This window comes from Mobula hypostoma, chromosome 6 (genome assembly GCF_963921235.1).
Source record: "Mobula hypostoma chromosome 6, sMobHyp1.1, whole genome shotgun sequence".
NCBI classification, from domain to species: domain Eukaryota; kingdom Metazoa; phylum Chordata; class Chondrichthyes; order Myliobatiformes; family Myliobatidae; genus Mobula; species Mobula hypostoma.
In genome coordinates, this window is record NC_086102.1 from 6,822,078 (window position 1) to 6,838,096 (window position 16,019).

General features: G+C 46.7%; 1 protein-coding gene across 10 annotated transcripts in view; it reads right to left on the bottom strand.

The window, feature by feature from the left end:
• Positions 1-16,019, bottom strand: part of robo1 (roundabout, axon guidance receptor, homolog 1 (Drosophila)) — a 708,427-nt gene that overhangs the window by 24,749 nt on the left and 667,659 nt on the right. For all 10 annotated transcript variants that reach the window (XM_063050245.1, XM_063050243.1, XM_063050241.1 and 7 more), the window contains 4 exons: positions 14,146-14,293; positions 12,548-12,799; positions 10,444-10,880; positions 4,859-5,011 (listed from right to left, as the gene is read on the bottom strand). In XM_063050245.1, the coding sequence (XP_062906315.1) occupies positions 4,859-5,011; positions 10,444-10,880; positions 12,548-12,799; positions 14,146-14,293 (990 nt within the window). The remainder of the gene's footprint in view (positions 1-4,858; positions 5,012-10,443; positions 10,881-12,547; positions 12,800-14,145; positions 14,294-16,019) is intronic.

The following is a 16,019-nucleotide window of genomic DNA, read 5'->3' on the forward strand; positions in this document are numbered from 1 at the left end:
ATAACTACAGGCTGGAACAGTTGAGAGAGATACTGTACGAACGTAAGACATCGGAACAGAATTGGAGCCATTCAGCTTATCTAGTCCACTTCACCATTCAATCATGGCTGACTTATTTTCCATCTCAATTACATTCTCTAACTTTTCATCTTATTGCGACACCGTTGGCCGTGCGGCCTTCCTCCCACATCCCAAATGGGTTAGGGTTAGTAAGCGGTGAGCAAGCTGTGTTGGTGCCAGAACTCAGTCAGCTCCATCATAGGCACAAGCCTCCCCCACATCCAGGACATCTTCAAGGAGCGATGTCTCAAAAAGATGGCATCCACCATTAAGGACTCCCATCACCCAGGACGTGCCCTCTTCTCATTGTCCCCATCAAGCAGGAGGTACAGGAGCCTGAGAACACACATTCAGTGATTCAGGAACAGCTTCTTCCCCTCTGACATCAGATTTCTGAATGGACATTGAACCCATGGACACAACCTCATTACGTTTTCTATTTTTTTCCTATTTTTCCATTAATTGTATAACTTTTAAAATTATATATATATACACACACACTTCTTACTGTAATTCACAGTTTTATTATTATGTATTGCATTGTATGCTTGCAACACTGTGTGTCCGACAGAGTGATCAGCAGCACTGGGGCTCCACAGGGGACTGTCTTGTCTCCCTTTCTCTTCACCACTTACACCTCGGACTTCAACTACTGCACAGAGTCTTGTCATCTTCAGAAGTTTTCGGATGACTCTACCATAGTTGGATGCATCAGCAAGGGAGATGAGGCTGAGTACAGGGCTACGGTAGGAAACTTTGTCACATGGTGTGAGCAGAATTATCTGCAGCTTAATGTGAAAAAGACTAAGGAGCTGGTGGTAGACCTGAGGAGAGCTAAGGTACCGGTGACCCCTGTTTCCATCCAGGGGGTCAGTGTGGACATGGTGGAAGATTACAAATACCTGGGGATACGAATTGACAATAAACTGGACTGGTCAAAGAACACTGAGGCTGTCTACAAGAAGGGTCAGAGCCGTCTCTATTTCCTGAGGAGACTGAGGTCCTTTAACATCTGTCGGACGATGCTGAGGATGTTCTACGAGTCTGTGGTGGCCAGTGCTATCATGTTTGCTGTTGTGTGCTGGGGCAGCAAGCTGAGGGTAGCAGACACCAACAGAGTCAACAAACTCATTTGTAAGGCTAGTGATGTTGTGGAGATGGAACTGGACTCTCTGACGGTGGTGTCTGAAAAGAGGATGCTGTCCAAGTTGCATGCTATCTTGGACAATGTCTCCCATCCACTACATAATGCACTGGCTGGGCACAGGAGTACATTCAGCCAGAGACTCATTCCGCCGAGATGCAGCACAGAGCGTCATAGGAAGTCATTCCTGCCTGTGGCCATCAAACTTTACAACTCCCCCCTTGGAGGGGCAGACACCCTGAGCCAATAGGCTGGTCCTGGACTTATTAACTGGCATAATTTACATATTACTATTTAATTATTTATGGTTTTATTACTATTTAATTATTTATGGTGCAACTGTAACAAAAACCACTTTCCCCCAGGATCAATAAAGTATGACTATGACTATGACTATGACTATGTATGGCTGTCACATAACAACAAGTTTCACAACATATGCCAGAGACATTAAACCTGATTCTAATTCAGATGCTGGAACATCAGTGTTAAGAGCTAATTTTAACGGCATTATCATATCACACACTGGGGAGCATGCAGCAGGATTAACAGAAATTGTTTTTCTTAAATCATAACTTCATTTCCAAAATTATGAAAGGTTCAACGTATTTGGCAGCATTTGCTACACTATCCTTCCACCTCTAAATTGGAGAGTTATGTCGGAACATATTCCCATGTTTGAACTCAAAATCTCTCGCCCCGTCATTGAAATGTTCTCACAACCAATGGACTCTCTTTCAAAGACTCTTCATTTCATGTTCATGATATTTAGTTCTTACTTATTTATTTTAGTATTTGCACAGTTGGCTGTCTTTTGCACACTGTTAGAGCATCCAAGTTGGTGTGATCTTTCATCGATTCTATTATGGTTTTTATTCTATTATGGATTTGTTGAGTATGCCAGCAAGAAAATGAATCTCTGAGTTGTATACGGTGACATATATGCACTTTGATAATAAATTTACTCTGAACACACACAAATTTGCAATATTGTGTACAGATCTGGTGGCCTCACTCTAGGAAGGATGTAAAAGTTTTAGAGAGTGTGTGGAGGTTTACCAGAATGTTGCCTGGATGAGAGAGCATGTCCTGTGAGGGCAGGCCGTGTGAGCCAGGGCTTTTCTCCTTGGAGTGAAGGAGGATGTGAAGTAACTCGATAGAGGGGTACAAGATGATGAGAGGCACAGATTGTGTGGACAGTCATCAGAGACTTTTTCCCAGGGTGGAAATGGCTTTTACCAAGGGGCATAATTTTAAGGTAATTGGAGGAAAGTGGGGGGGGGGGGAGCATCAGAGGTAGGTTTTTACACAGAGAATGGTGGGTGCATGGAACACACTGCCAGGGGTGGTGATAGAAACAGATATATTAAGACAAGTAAGAAAATATTAGAAAGGTACATGGATGTTTGAAAAGTGGAGGGCTATGTGGGAGGGAAGGGTTAGATTGATCTCCGAGTAGGTTAAAATATTGGTACAACAGTCAAGTGGTGTGCTCTGTTTTCTGTGATCTAGGAGTCAGTGGACTGTTCGAATGTGAGGGCATCACACATATCAACCCCATTCTTTTCTGCTTTGCTCTGAGCTACTTATAGGGATGAGAAGCCTTTTACATTCTTTCCTGGGCCCAATATATTGATGTAATTGTGAAGAAGGAATGCCGGCAGTTATATTTCATTAGGAATTTGAAGAGGTGTGGTATATCACCAAAGACTCTAGCAAATTTTATAGATGTACTGTGGAGCTCGTTCTGATTGTTACATCACAACCTGGTGCAGGGGCGCCACTGCACAGCATCTGAGAAAGCAGCAGGAAGTTGCGAGCTTAGCCAGCTCCCCAGCGTCAAGGACATCTTCAAAAGGCAATACCTCAAGAAGGTGGTATCCATCATGAAGGACTCTCACCACCCAGGACATGCGCTCTGCTCATTACTACCATCAGGGAGGAGGTACAGGAGCCTGAAGACACACACTCAAAGTCTTAGGAACAGCTTCTTCCTCTCTGTCATCAGATTTTTGAATGGCCTATGAACCCATGAACACAACTTCACTATTTTGCTCTCATTTTGCACGTAATCATTTTTTATATTTCTTATTGTAACTCACAGAAAGATATTTTTAAAAATTATTAAGTATTACACTGTACCACTGCTGCAAATCAACAAATTTGACTCCAAATGTCAGTGATAATAAACCTGATTCTGATGAGAAGAGTGCATGTTCTGGTTGGTGAGAGTCCTTAATGATGGATGCCACCTTGCTGATGTACCAGCACTTGGAGATGTCCTCAATGGAGTGGATCATGCCTGTGATGGAGCCGGCTGACTCTACAACCCTCTGAAGCTTCTTTGCCGATGCTGTGCATTGGAGCTTCTGTAGCAGGTGCTGATGCAAACAGTCAGATATACATCTCAAGGACCCTCCCCATCCAGGCCATGCTTCTTGCTGCTACCATCAGGAAAGTGGTACAGGGGCCTTGGGTCCCACACCACCAGGTTCAGGAACGATTATTACCCAACAACCATCAGGCTCTTGAACCAGTGTGGGTAACTTCACTCACCTCAACACCGAACTGATTCCACAACCTACACCTCACTTTCAAGGACTCTACAACTCAAGTTCTCAGTATTTACTGGTTGCTTCCCCGCCTTTGTTTGTGTGCAGTTTTTCATTGATGCTATTATGTTTCTCTTGTATTTGCTGTGAATACTCTCGGGGCAGGATATGGTGACATTATATGTATTTTGATAATAAATTTACTTTGAACTTCAATAGAATCTTTGGTAACATACCAAATCTCCTCAAACCCCTAATGATATAGCCACTGCTCTTTTTTGTGATTCCCTGAAGGGTAACTTTCAGGTTGAGTCGGTGGTAAGGAAGGTAAGAACAATGTTAGAACCCATTTCCAGAGGACGAGAACATAAGACCATAAGATATAGAAGCAGAATTAGGCCATTTGGCCCATCGCATCTGCTCCACCATTTCATCATGGTTGATCCATTTCCCTTTTAGCCCCAGTCTCCTGCCTTCCCCAAATATTCCTACATGTCATAACTATTCAAGAATCTATCAACCTCTGCCTTAAACACACCCAATGACTTGGCCTCTACACCAGCCTGTGTCAAAAAATTCTTCAGCTTCATCACTGGTTCACAGGAATGATCCCAAGTATGAACGGGTTAGTGCCTGAGGGGTGTTCGATGGCTCTGGGCCTTTGCTCACTGGAGTTTAGAAGAATGGGGGTGGGGGTGGGGAATGTCGTTGAAACTCATTGAATATTGAAAGGCCTAGAGAGAGTGGATGAGGAGAGGATATTTCCTGTGGTGGGGGAGTCTGGGACCAGAGGGCACAGCCTGAGAATAGAGAGACATCCATTTAGAACAAAGAAGAGGAGGAATTTCTTAAACCAGAGGGTGGAGAATCTGTGGAATTCAATGCTACAGACAGCTGTGTAGGTCAAGTCATTGGGCATATTTAAAGTGAAGGTTGATAGGTTCTTGATTAGTCGTGGTGTCAAAGGTTATGGGGAGAAGGCAGGAGAATGGGGTTGAGAGGATTAATAAAACAAACAGATCAGCCTGAATGGGCCAAATAGCCTAATTCTGCTCAGATGTCTCCGGATCCTATGATGATTGCATCAGTATGTCACACATACCGTCAGTGAAGATTTCTCGACGTACATGTCCTTGCACCTGCTTCTGTTTCCTCATAGGGCGAGACTTCTGCAGCACAGCCGCACTGGCGTTGCTGTCCGTGGAGAACGGGCTTGTCGGCCGAGGACAGTGAGATGTCGGGAGGTGCCGTTGCCCTGTGGAAGGGAGGGGTTAAACGCGAAAAGACGTGAAATGGGATGACAACGAATCCATCGGTAACTCACTAACCAAGAGGCAGAGACATTATGGGCTTTTCAGAGACCCTTAGATAGGTGCATGGATGAAAGAAAGTAGAAGATTATGAAAAGATTCAGCACTATTTACCACATATACATCAAAATATACAGTGAAATGTGTGGTTTGTGAAAAATCAAATCAGTGAGGGCAGTGTGCAAGTGTTGGCATGCTTCTGGCAGTAACATAACATGGTCACAACTCATTAACCCTATCCCGTACATCTTCGTACGTGGGAGAAAACAGGAGCACCGGGGGGAAATGGAGGGCTATGGAGGAGGCAAGGGTTAGATTACATTGATCTTGGAGTAGTTTCAAAGGTGGGCACAACATTGTGAGCCAAAGAGCCTGTACTGAGCTGTAGTGTTCTGTGTTCTATGAGTTTAACACAATCACTTTCCACCAGGTAAAATTTGTCACCTCAGACTGTCTCGGTCAAAAGTAAACACTTAGTGGAGGCAGGAAACTAATGAGGTGAAATTAACCAGTATCTGATATATCACCATAACACGTGTCCAGGCAGCAACCTTTTCCTCATTTCCCATAGTAACCTGTGGCATATCCTGTAGGTCTCTGGCCCAGTACATCAGGGGTAAAGCCTTCCCAGCAACTGAGCACAGCTACACGAAACGTCATCATAAATATCCATCATCAAAGACTCCTACCACCCAGGCCATGCTCTTTTCTCACAGCTGCCATCAGATAGAAGGTACAGGTGCCTCAGGACTTGCACCCCTAGGTTCAAGAACAGTTACTACCCCTCAACCATCAGACTCTTGAACGAAAGAGAATAACTACACTCATTTATTGAGATGCTCCCACAACAAATGATCTCATATTAAGGACTCTTTATCTTGTTATTTCATGCTCTCACTATTTTTTTGCTATTTATTTATATTTACATTTTCACAGTTTGTTATCTTCTATGCTCTACTTGATTTTTCATTGATCCTGTTTACAGTTACTATTCTATAGATTGCTGAGTATGCCAACAGGAAAAAGAATCAGGGTTGTATATAGTGACATATACGTACTCTGTTAAAATTTATTTTGAACTTTGATTTATCCATTCTAATGTTTTGCAAAGGCTCCAGTACATCCTTTTTTTTTGACACTGACACTTTCTACCATATTAGCCTCATATTTCCCAAGGTCCCTCTTACTGGTGAAAACTGAAACGAAGTATTCATTAAGGACCTTCTGTGCCTCCTCTGACTCTAGGCACAGTTTTCCATTTTTATCCAGATCAGTCCTAAACTCACTCTAGTCAACCTTCTGTTCTCCATGTACAGTACGTGTAGGATGCTTTGTGGTCTTCCTTAATCGTTCTCAGCAAAGCTTTCTCATGCTTCTTTCCAGCTCTCTTAATTTCATTCTTAAACTCCTCCATGGCTACCTTATAACTCTCAAGAACCTCGTGAGGCTTGATTCCTAAACCTAAAGTAAATTTCCTTCTTCTATTTATGGGCAACTATAAGCCAGTTAGCTTAACATCGGAAGTTGAGAAAATGCTTGAAGCTGTCATTAAGGAAAAAATAGTGAAACATTTAGAAAGGAGAGGCTCCATTTGACAGATGCAGCAAGGATTCAGAAAGACCAGGTCCTGTTTGACAAACTTACTGGAGTTCTTTGAGGACATAATGAGTGCAGTGGATAGAGGGGAACAGGTGGATGTCATATACTTGGATTACCAGAAGGCGTTCGATAAGGTGCCGCACAAGAGACTCATAAATAAGATACGGATGCATGGAGTCGGAGGAAGTGTATTGGCATGGAGAGTGGATTGGTTAACCGATAGAAGGCAGAGAGTTGGTATAAATGGGTGTTTCTCCAGTTGGCAGTCAGTGGTGAGTGGGGTGTCACAGGGGTCGGTACTGGGCCCGCAGCTGTTTACCATTTACATTGATGATTTGGAAGAGGGGACTGAGTGTAGTGTAGCAAAATTTGCTGATGACACTAAACTGAGTGGAAAAGCAAATTGTACAGAGGATGTGAAGAGTCTGCAGAGAGATATAGATAGGTTAAGTGAGTGGGCTAAGGTCTGGCAGACGGAATACAACGTTGGTAAATGCGAGATCATCCACTTTGGAAGAAATAATAGATGAGCAGATTATTATTTAAATGGTGAAAGATTGCAGCATGCTGTTGTGCAGAGGGACTTGGGAGTGCTTGTGCATGAATCACAAAAAGTTGGCTTGCAGGTGCAACAGGTTATTAAGAAGGCAAACGGAATGTTGGCCTTCATTGCTAGAGGGATTGAACTCAAGAGCAGGGAGGTCATGCTGCAACTATACAGGGTACCGGTGAGACCGCACCTGGAATACTGTGTGCAGTTCTGGTCTCCATATTTGAGGAAGAATATACTGGTTTTGGAGGCAGTGCAGAAGAGGTTCACCAGGTTGATTGAAGAGATGAAGGGGTTAACCTATGAGGAGAGATTGAGTCGCCTGAGACTATGTTCTCTGGAATTCAGAAGAATGAGAGGGGATCTTATAGAAACATACAAACTTTTGAAAGAGATAGATAAGATAGAAGTAGGAAAGTTGTTTCCATTGGTAGGTGAGACTAGAAATAGGGGACATTGCCTCAAGATTCAGGGGAGAAGATTTAGGACGGAGATGAGGAGAAACTATTTTTCCCAGAGAGTGGTGAACCTGTGGAATTCTCTGCCCAGGAAAGCAGTTGAGGCTTCTTCACTAAATATATTTAAGATACAGTTAGATAGATTTTTACATAGTAGGGGAATTAAGGGTGATGGGGAAAAAGCAGGTAGATGGAGCTGAGTTACGGACAGATCAGCCATGATCGTATTGAATGGCGGGGCAGATTCGATGGGCCGGATGGCCGACTCCTGCTCCTATTTCTTATGTTCTTATGTTCTTCCTCTTAACTTATAGAGGGAGCTTCACTCTGTGTCTAACTGTCCCAGTCCTGGGAGTGTGTGATGGGACGGTGTAGAGGGAGCTTCACTCTGTATCTAACTGACCCTGCCCCGGGAGTGTGTGATGGGACGGTGTAGAGGGAGCTTCACTCTGTATCTAACTGACCCTGCCCCGGGAGTGTGTGATGGGACAGTGTAGAGGGAGCTTCACTCTGTATCTAACTGACCCTGCCCCGGGAGTGTGTGATGGGACGGTGTAGAGGGAGCTTCACTCTGTATCTAACTGACCCTGCCCTGTGAGTGTGTGATGGGACGGTGTAGAGGGAGCTTCACTCTGTATCTAACTGACCCTGCCCCGGGAGTGTGTGATGGGACGGTGTAGAGGGAGCTTCACTCTGTATCTAACTGACCCTGCCCCGGGAGTGTGTGATGGGACAGTGTAGAGGGAGCTTCACTCTGTATCTAACTGACCCTGCCCCGGGAGTGTGTGATGGGACGGTGTAGAGGGAGCTTCACTCTGTATCTAACTGACCCTGCCCTGTGAGTGTGTGATGGGACGGTGTAGAGGGAGCTTCACTCTGTATCTAACTGACCCTGCCCCGGGAGTGTGTGACGGGACGGTGTAGAGGGAGCTTCACTCTGTATCTAACTGTCCCTGCCCCGGGAACGGTGTAGAGGGAGCTTCACTCTGTGTCTAACTGTCCCTGCCCTGGGAGTGTGTGATGGGACAGTGTAGAGGGAGCTTCACTCTGTATCTAACTGTCCCTGCCCTGGGAGTGTGTGATGGGACAGAGTAGAGGGAGCTTCACTCTGTAACTAACTGTCCCTGCCCTGTGAGTGTGTGATGGGACAGTGTAGAGGGAGCTTCACACTGTATCTAACTGTCCCTGCCCTGGGAGTGTGTTATGGGACAGTGTAGAGGGAGCTTCACTCTGTATCTAACTGTCCCTGCCCTGGGAGTGTGTGATGGGACAGAGTAGAGGGAGCTTCACTCTGTGTCTAACTGTCCCTGCCCTGGGAGTGTGTGATTGGACAGTGTAGAGGGAGCTTCACTCTGTGTCTAACTGTCCCTGCCCTGGGAGTGTGTGATGGGACAGTGTAGAGGGAGCTTCACTCTGTATCTAACTGTCCCTGCCCTGGGAGTGTGTGATGGGACAGAGTAGAGGGAGCTTCACTCTGTAACTAACTGTCCCTGCCCTGTGAGTGTGTGATGGGACAGTGTAGAGGGAGCTTCACACTGTATCTAACTGTCCCTGCCCTGGGAGTGTGTGATGGGACAGTGTAGAGGGAGCTTCGCTATGTATCTAACTGTCCCTGCCCTGGGAGTGTGTGATGGGACAGTGTAGAGGGAGCTTCACTCTGTATCTAACTGTCCCTGTCCTGGGAGTGTGTGATGGGACAGTGTAGAGGGAGCTTCACTCTGTATCTAACTGTCCCTGTCCTGGGAGTGTGTGATGGGACAGTGTAGAGGGAGCTTCACTCTGTATCTAACTGTCCCTGTCCTGGGAGTGTGTGATGGGACAGTGTAGAGGGAGCTTCACTCTGTATCTAACTGTCCCTGCCCTGGGAGTGTGTGATGGGACAGAGTAGAGGGAGCTTCACTCTGTATCTAACTGTCCCTGTCCTGGGAGTGTGTGATGGGACAGTGTAGAGGGAGCTTCACTCTGTATCTAACCGTCCCTGTCCTGGGAGTGTGTGATGGGACAGTGTAGAGGGAGCTTCACTCTGTATCTAACCGTCCCTGCCCTGGGAGTGTGTGATGGGACAGTGTAGAGGGAGCTTCACTCTGTATCTAACTGTCCCTGCCCTGTGAGTGTGTGATGGGACAGTGTAGAGGGAGCTTCACTCTGTATCTAACTGTCCCTGTCCTGGGAGTGTGTGATTGGACAGTGTAGAGGGAGCTTCACTCTGTATCTAACTGTCCCTGCCCTGGGAGTGTGTGATGGGACAGTGTAGAGGGAGCTTCACTCTGTATCTAACTGTCACTGTCCTGGGAGTGTGTGATGGGACAGTGTAGAGGGAACTTCACTCTGTATCTAACTGTCCCTGCCCTGGGAGTGTGTGATGGGACAGTGTAGAGGGAGCTTCACTCTGTATCTAACTGTCCCTGCCCCGGGAGTGTGTGATGGGACAGTGTAGAGGGAGCTTCACTCTGTATCTAACTGTCCCTGCCCCGGGAGTGTGTGATGGGACAGTGTAGAGGGAGCTTCACTCTGTATCTAACTGTCCCTGCCCCGGGAGTGTGTGATGGGACAGTGTAGAGGGAGCTTCACTCTGTGTCTAACTGTCCCTGCCCTGGGAGTGTGTGATGGGACAGTGTAGAGGGAGCTTCACTCTGTATCTAACTGTCCCTGTCCTGGGAGTGTGTGATGGGACGGTGTAGAGGGAGCTTCACTGTATCTAACTGTCCCTGCCCTGGGAGTGTGTGATGGGACAGTGTCTGCACTCTGTACCTGATTGCATTGTACGTACCTGCTGCTCCATCCTGCGCGTGGTGCCGAGCCACCTTCAGCCCTGCATATTCAGCTGCTGCGGCCACGGCATGCGCAAAGTCTGCGTCAGTGAAGAAGGAGCCATCGGAGGAACTGACTGCACTGGAGCGCCCGCTTGAGCTGTTACCATCTTCCTCGGAGGCCGAGCCCCACCCATTGATCATGGAGCCTGTGACAGAACTCTCCAGGTCCCCCACACTTGAAGCAGGGGTCTGCTCCAGGCCCTGTAGCAGTAGGCGGTGTGTATGCATCTTAGCCACTTCTACTTCCTCTTCCTCCTCCTCCTCCTCCTCTTCCTCCTCCTCCTCTTCAGGTGCATCTGTGTCCATGTCAGAGACCAGCGGTCCCGAAATGTAGCCGTACGTGTGTGGGGGGGAGATGGGGCGTGGGGGAGGGGGTGGACTGATCGGGTGCCTCCTTGTACAAGAAAGGAACTCGTGTTAGACAAAACCAGTAACAGTTCTGCACAGGAACACGCCCGTCAACGCAAGACCTTATACTATCAAATTAGTTTAATACCAGAGGGCAGGCATTTAAGGTGAGAGGGGGTAATTGCAAAGGAGATGTGAGGGGTAAGTTTTTTTACACATAGAGTGGTGGGTGCATGGAATGTGCTGCCTGGGGTAGTGGTAAAGCAAATACATCAGCGATTTTTAAGACACGTTCAGACAGGCACATGAATGTGAGGAAACGGAAGGATATGGACACTGTGTAGGCAGAAGGGATCAGTTTAGTTGACCATTTAATTACTAATTTATCGGGTTCAGCACAACACTGTGGGCTGAAGGGCCTTTTCCTGTGCTGTACAGTTCCATTTCAAGATTCAACATTGCTTATCGTTATCCTTCAGTACACGTGTGTAAATGATTGTTACTCTGGATCTGATACAGCACAAAAATAACCATAGCCGTGGATACAAACAATCAGCTTATGTACCTAGGCTGTATAAAGCAGTATCCACCATTAAGGGTCCCACTCCACAGGACGTGCCCCCTTCTCATTGTTGGCATCAAGGATGCGGTACAATAGGACAGTGAGGTGTGGAGTTTAAACTTAAGTGCCTGTGCAGCGGAAGATCAAGGCTGCTGAGTAATCAAACGGCCAACCAAACTATTCAGCACCTATCAAGGAGAATAAACTGCTGAAATTTCAGGATGTAAAGGAAGGGGGCAGAAACCAAAATAAGAAGGTGGGGGTGGGGGGAGAGGAAGGAGTTAAAGCTGGCAAATGATAGGTGAGACCAGCTGAGGGGGAAGGTGGGGGAAGGAAGTAATGTAAGAAGCTGGAAGGTGATAGATGGAAGAGATAAAGGGCTGAAGGACAGGGAATCTGATAGGAGAGGAGAGTGGACCATGGAAGAGAGGGAGGAAGAAGGAGCACCAGAGGGAGATGATGGGCAGGTAAGGAGAAGGGCTGAGAGGGGAACCAGAATGGGTAATGGAAAAAGAGAGAAGGGGAAGGTTTAGTAATTACTGGAAGACAGGTTGGTGGATTATAAGGTGTTCCTCCAACCAGATGTGTCAGATTGCGATAGGTGAGACCATGAAGGGGATATTGACTTATCATCCACAATTGATGCCTGACTTGCTGAATTCCTCCAGCATTTTGTGTGTTGCTCAAGATTTCCAGCCTCTGCAGAACCTCTTGTCTTTATGCCCAACTAATCTAATCCCTTCTGCATGTGCAATATCAATATCCTTCCACTTTCTGCACATTCATGTGCCTATCTGGAACCTCTTAAACACCTCTAATGTATTTCCCTCCACTACCCCTCCTGGCAGTGCACTCCATGCACCCACCACTCACTGTGCGGAAAAATCTTGCTCTGTACATCTCCATTGAACTTACCCGCTCACATCGTAAATAATAGCCCTAGTATTACACATTCTGGAGGCCCAGAGACCGCCTGTCCTTGGGTTGGAGGTGTGTGTGTGAACGTGCACAAGAGTACATCTGTCTGTCAGTGCGTGTGTGTGTGTGTGTGTGTGTGTGTGTGTGTGTGTGTGCGCGCGCGCGCATGCGCATGTGTACGCTCCAGTATGCGGTGTGCTCCCCCCAATGTAACACTGTTACACTGTTGTTACCTGCGGTCACTGGCGGAGGGAATGAGGGCCAGGCTCTCCTGACTGTCCTGCAGCATGGGAACCAGTTCCTCCTGGGGCGAAGGCGTCAGGGTGGCAGTGGACTGGTGGCTGTAAGACACAGCCGCTGGCGACGAGGCCGCCCCTCGGATGGGTGGCGTGGGGCCCCGTTCATCTTCCTCCACCTCCTCCAGTTCATCCTGTTCTATGTACATCCTGGCCGGTGGCAGCGGGCACATCCCATCCCGATCATAACTGCAAACCGTAAGCACGATACATAGCGAGTAGCACACAGTAGTATAGCAGTCATTGTAATAATCACCAATTGGGGCTCAATTCTTACGCTGTCTGTAAGGAGTTTGTATGTTCTCTGCGTGGTTCTCCTCTGGGTGCTTCGGTTTCCTCCCATATTTAAGAGACATGGTGGAAGGTAGATGGGATGAGGGCAGATGAGACCATCACAGAGATAGAATTCCTCTTGTCCTTACCTACCACTCCACGAACCTCCACATCTAGCACATCAATCTCTGCAACCTTTGCTATCTTCATATACCACTACTATATTGTTACTATCCCTCCCAATCTCTACTTTCCACAGGAATTTCTCTCTCTGTGACTCACTCGTCCATTTGCCCCGTCCACTAATCTCACTCCCTGTAAGAGGCCAAAGATCTCCACCTGCCCATTCATCTCCTCCCTTACCTCCGTTCAGGGTCCCAAACAGTTCTTCGAGGTGAGGCAACACTTCATCTGTGAGACGGTTGGGGTCGTCTATTGTATCCAATGTTCCTGGTGTGGCCTCCTCTACACTGGTGAGACCCAACGTAGATTTGCTTTGTCGAGCTACTTGGCTCCAATGGACAATCAGTTTAATTTCACAGCCCATTCCCATCCTGACATGTCAGCCCTTGGCTTCCTCTATGCCACATATCCCACTATCAGGATTCGTTGCCTCCAAACTCCGTTTGGTGAGCCTCCGACTACACAGAATGAACATCGATTTCTCTAACTTCCAGTAATTATCTCCCTCCCCTTCTCTCTTTTCTCATTCTCTATTCTGGCTTCCCTTTCACCCCATCTCTTCTGCTCACTTGCCCATCGCCTCCCCCTAGTGCTCCTCCTCCTCCCCTTTCTCCCATGCTCCAATCTCTTCTTCTTCAGCTCTTTATCTTTTGTAGCTATCACCTCCCCGCTTCTTAATTGATCTCCACCCATCACCTTCCTCCTCATCTGGCTTCACCTATCACCTGCCAGTTTGTGTTCCATTCCCTCCCCACACCATGTTATTCTGGCTTCTTCCCCCTTCCTTTCCAGTCCTGGCGAAGGGCCTCGGCCTGGAACGTTGACTGTTCATTCCTATCCAGAGATGCTGCTCAAACTGCTGAGTCCCTCTAGCACATTGTGTGTGTTACTCTGGATTTCCAGCATCTGCAGAATCCCTTGTGTTTCGAGATTTAATAGGGACCTGTGGGATCATGTGCCTAATCTGTATTGCAGGCAGATGACACTAACAGCAGTGTGATTGATACGTCACTGTCTCAGCAGGTAGAAGACCTCAGAGAGCTGGTGAGGGGCACTGCCCAATGCACACGACCACTTACCTGTCATCAACGGCGACACTGTATTCCTCAGGGTTACTCATGTTGGGAGGCGGGTGTGTTGGAGGTGGCGGCAAGAGATCGGCCCAATTCATGCCACCCTGCTTAGGCACCTTTGGAGTCCGCGCGCTCTTTTTGTGACCCTGGCTTCCTGGATAAAAAACAGTGAATTCTATTGTAATTGATATATTTTACTGTGTCTCCCTGCAAATGCCTGCAAGAAAATGAATTTCAAGGTGTACTTGCACCACAGTAACTAGCGGTTATTGCAATGCTATTACAAGTCAGGGAGTTCAGAGTTCAATTCTGTTGTCCTCTGTAAGGAAGTTCTTATGTTCTTCCCCTGAGTGTGTGGATTTCTTCCGGGTGCTCTGGTTTCTTCCCACAGTCCAAAGTACATTAATTAGTCACGCTAAGTTGTCCAGCTGGAGTTAAATAGGTGGCTTTTTGGGCTGGTGGGGCTTGTTCCGTGCTGTATCTTTAAATAAATGTATTTAAAGTCCATGAGCCAGTAGGGTTGGCCTGTACCATCTGAGGGGAATAATGCTCATAGTGATTTTTGGCAAGGTATACATCTCTAGAGTTAGAAAATATGTGATAGCATTGCACCAGTCGTAGCTTTATTACTTCAAATAAGCAATCGCTTTTTGTGTATATTCTATATCAACATCAGTACAGCAGAAAATGTTACCCCACCCGCCAAAAGGTAAAAAACCTCATTTGGAGAGATATCTGGAGTTTTATCAATGTCATGATATCTTCCATATTGTTGTATCAAATCAAAACAATCTTAAGCTTTTGTCATAGCATATAGAGTTACAGTATAATAATTCAAATGTGGGGTTCCACACGGCCATAACCTTGGCCCCATTTGGTTGTAAAATGAATATATTTAATCAAAGACTGCTTTCCATACTTTGTTTTCTATACTTTCATGACCTATTAATAATCATAATAATTTTCCAAGTCTTCCACATCTTCATCTGAACTTTCCACACTCTCTGAGGTGGATGCCTAGTTCTCACAGTCTGCCAGTCTACACATGAGAATACACTTGAGGCCATTTGCAAAAGACATACATCTTGGGAGCGAACATTTTTTTGGACAGTTACAGTCCAGTAGATCCAGGACGGCATCGGGTGCCGGCTGGCCTTCCATCCAGTGCACCACCAACTGTTCAGCTTCCTCTTCTCTCTCCATCTTCCATCCTCTGCCAGCAGGGCTTGGCACTTGTGGGTCCTTCTCTAACCACCTTCTCCATATACCAGCCTGGTAGTTGGCTCGCTGTGCATGTTTTGTTAAGCAGTCCTTGCATGGTGGGGGGTTCATGACTTTTGATTTCATCTTTTTGGCACAGAAAAGGTGATACCTGAGCTCATTGACCTTGGTGGTCGATGCTTTTGGGGCATACAGGAGAAATGTAAATGCCTCCAGTTTGTCCATCAGTTCTGGGGAGAGGTCACATTCCTGACCCAACTCTAAGAATGTGTACTGAGTTTCCACGTTGCTGGTCAGAAGTTTTAGGGCACTTGTCTTCCCTTTGCCTGCAAAAGCACTTACAGTATCACATCCTGTATATGCGTGCAACCTGATGAGAGCCCTACAAACCTCTATGCCAACAGGGCAGCAACCTTCCTGATGTCTACAAGCCTTGTGCGGGTTCTAGTGCCACACTTCTGGAACAATGGGGCCTCAATCTTGTCACAAAATACTAAAGACATGATAAAGACATCTGTGTCTTCTGAGCAGATCACTACAGATTGGTATCCCTCTCTTGTGGCATGGGCAGCATGGAGAAGTAGGTGGCCAATTGCTTCTTTTTGTTGACACTGAGGAGCTGACACCTTCTCGCTGTCTTGAGATGTGATTCTGTAACA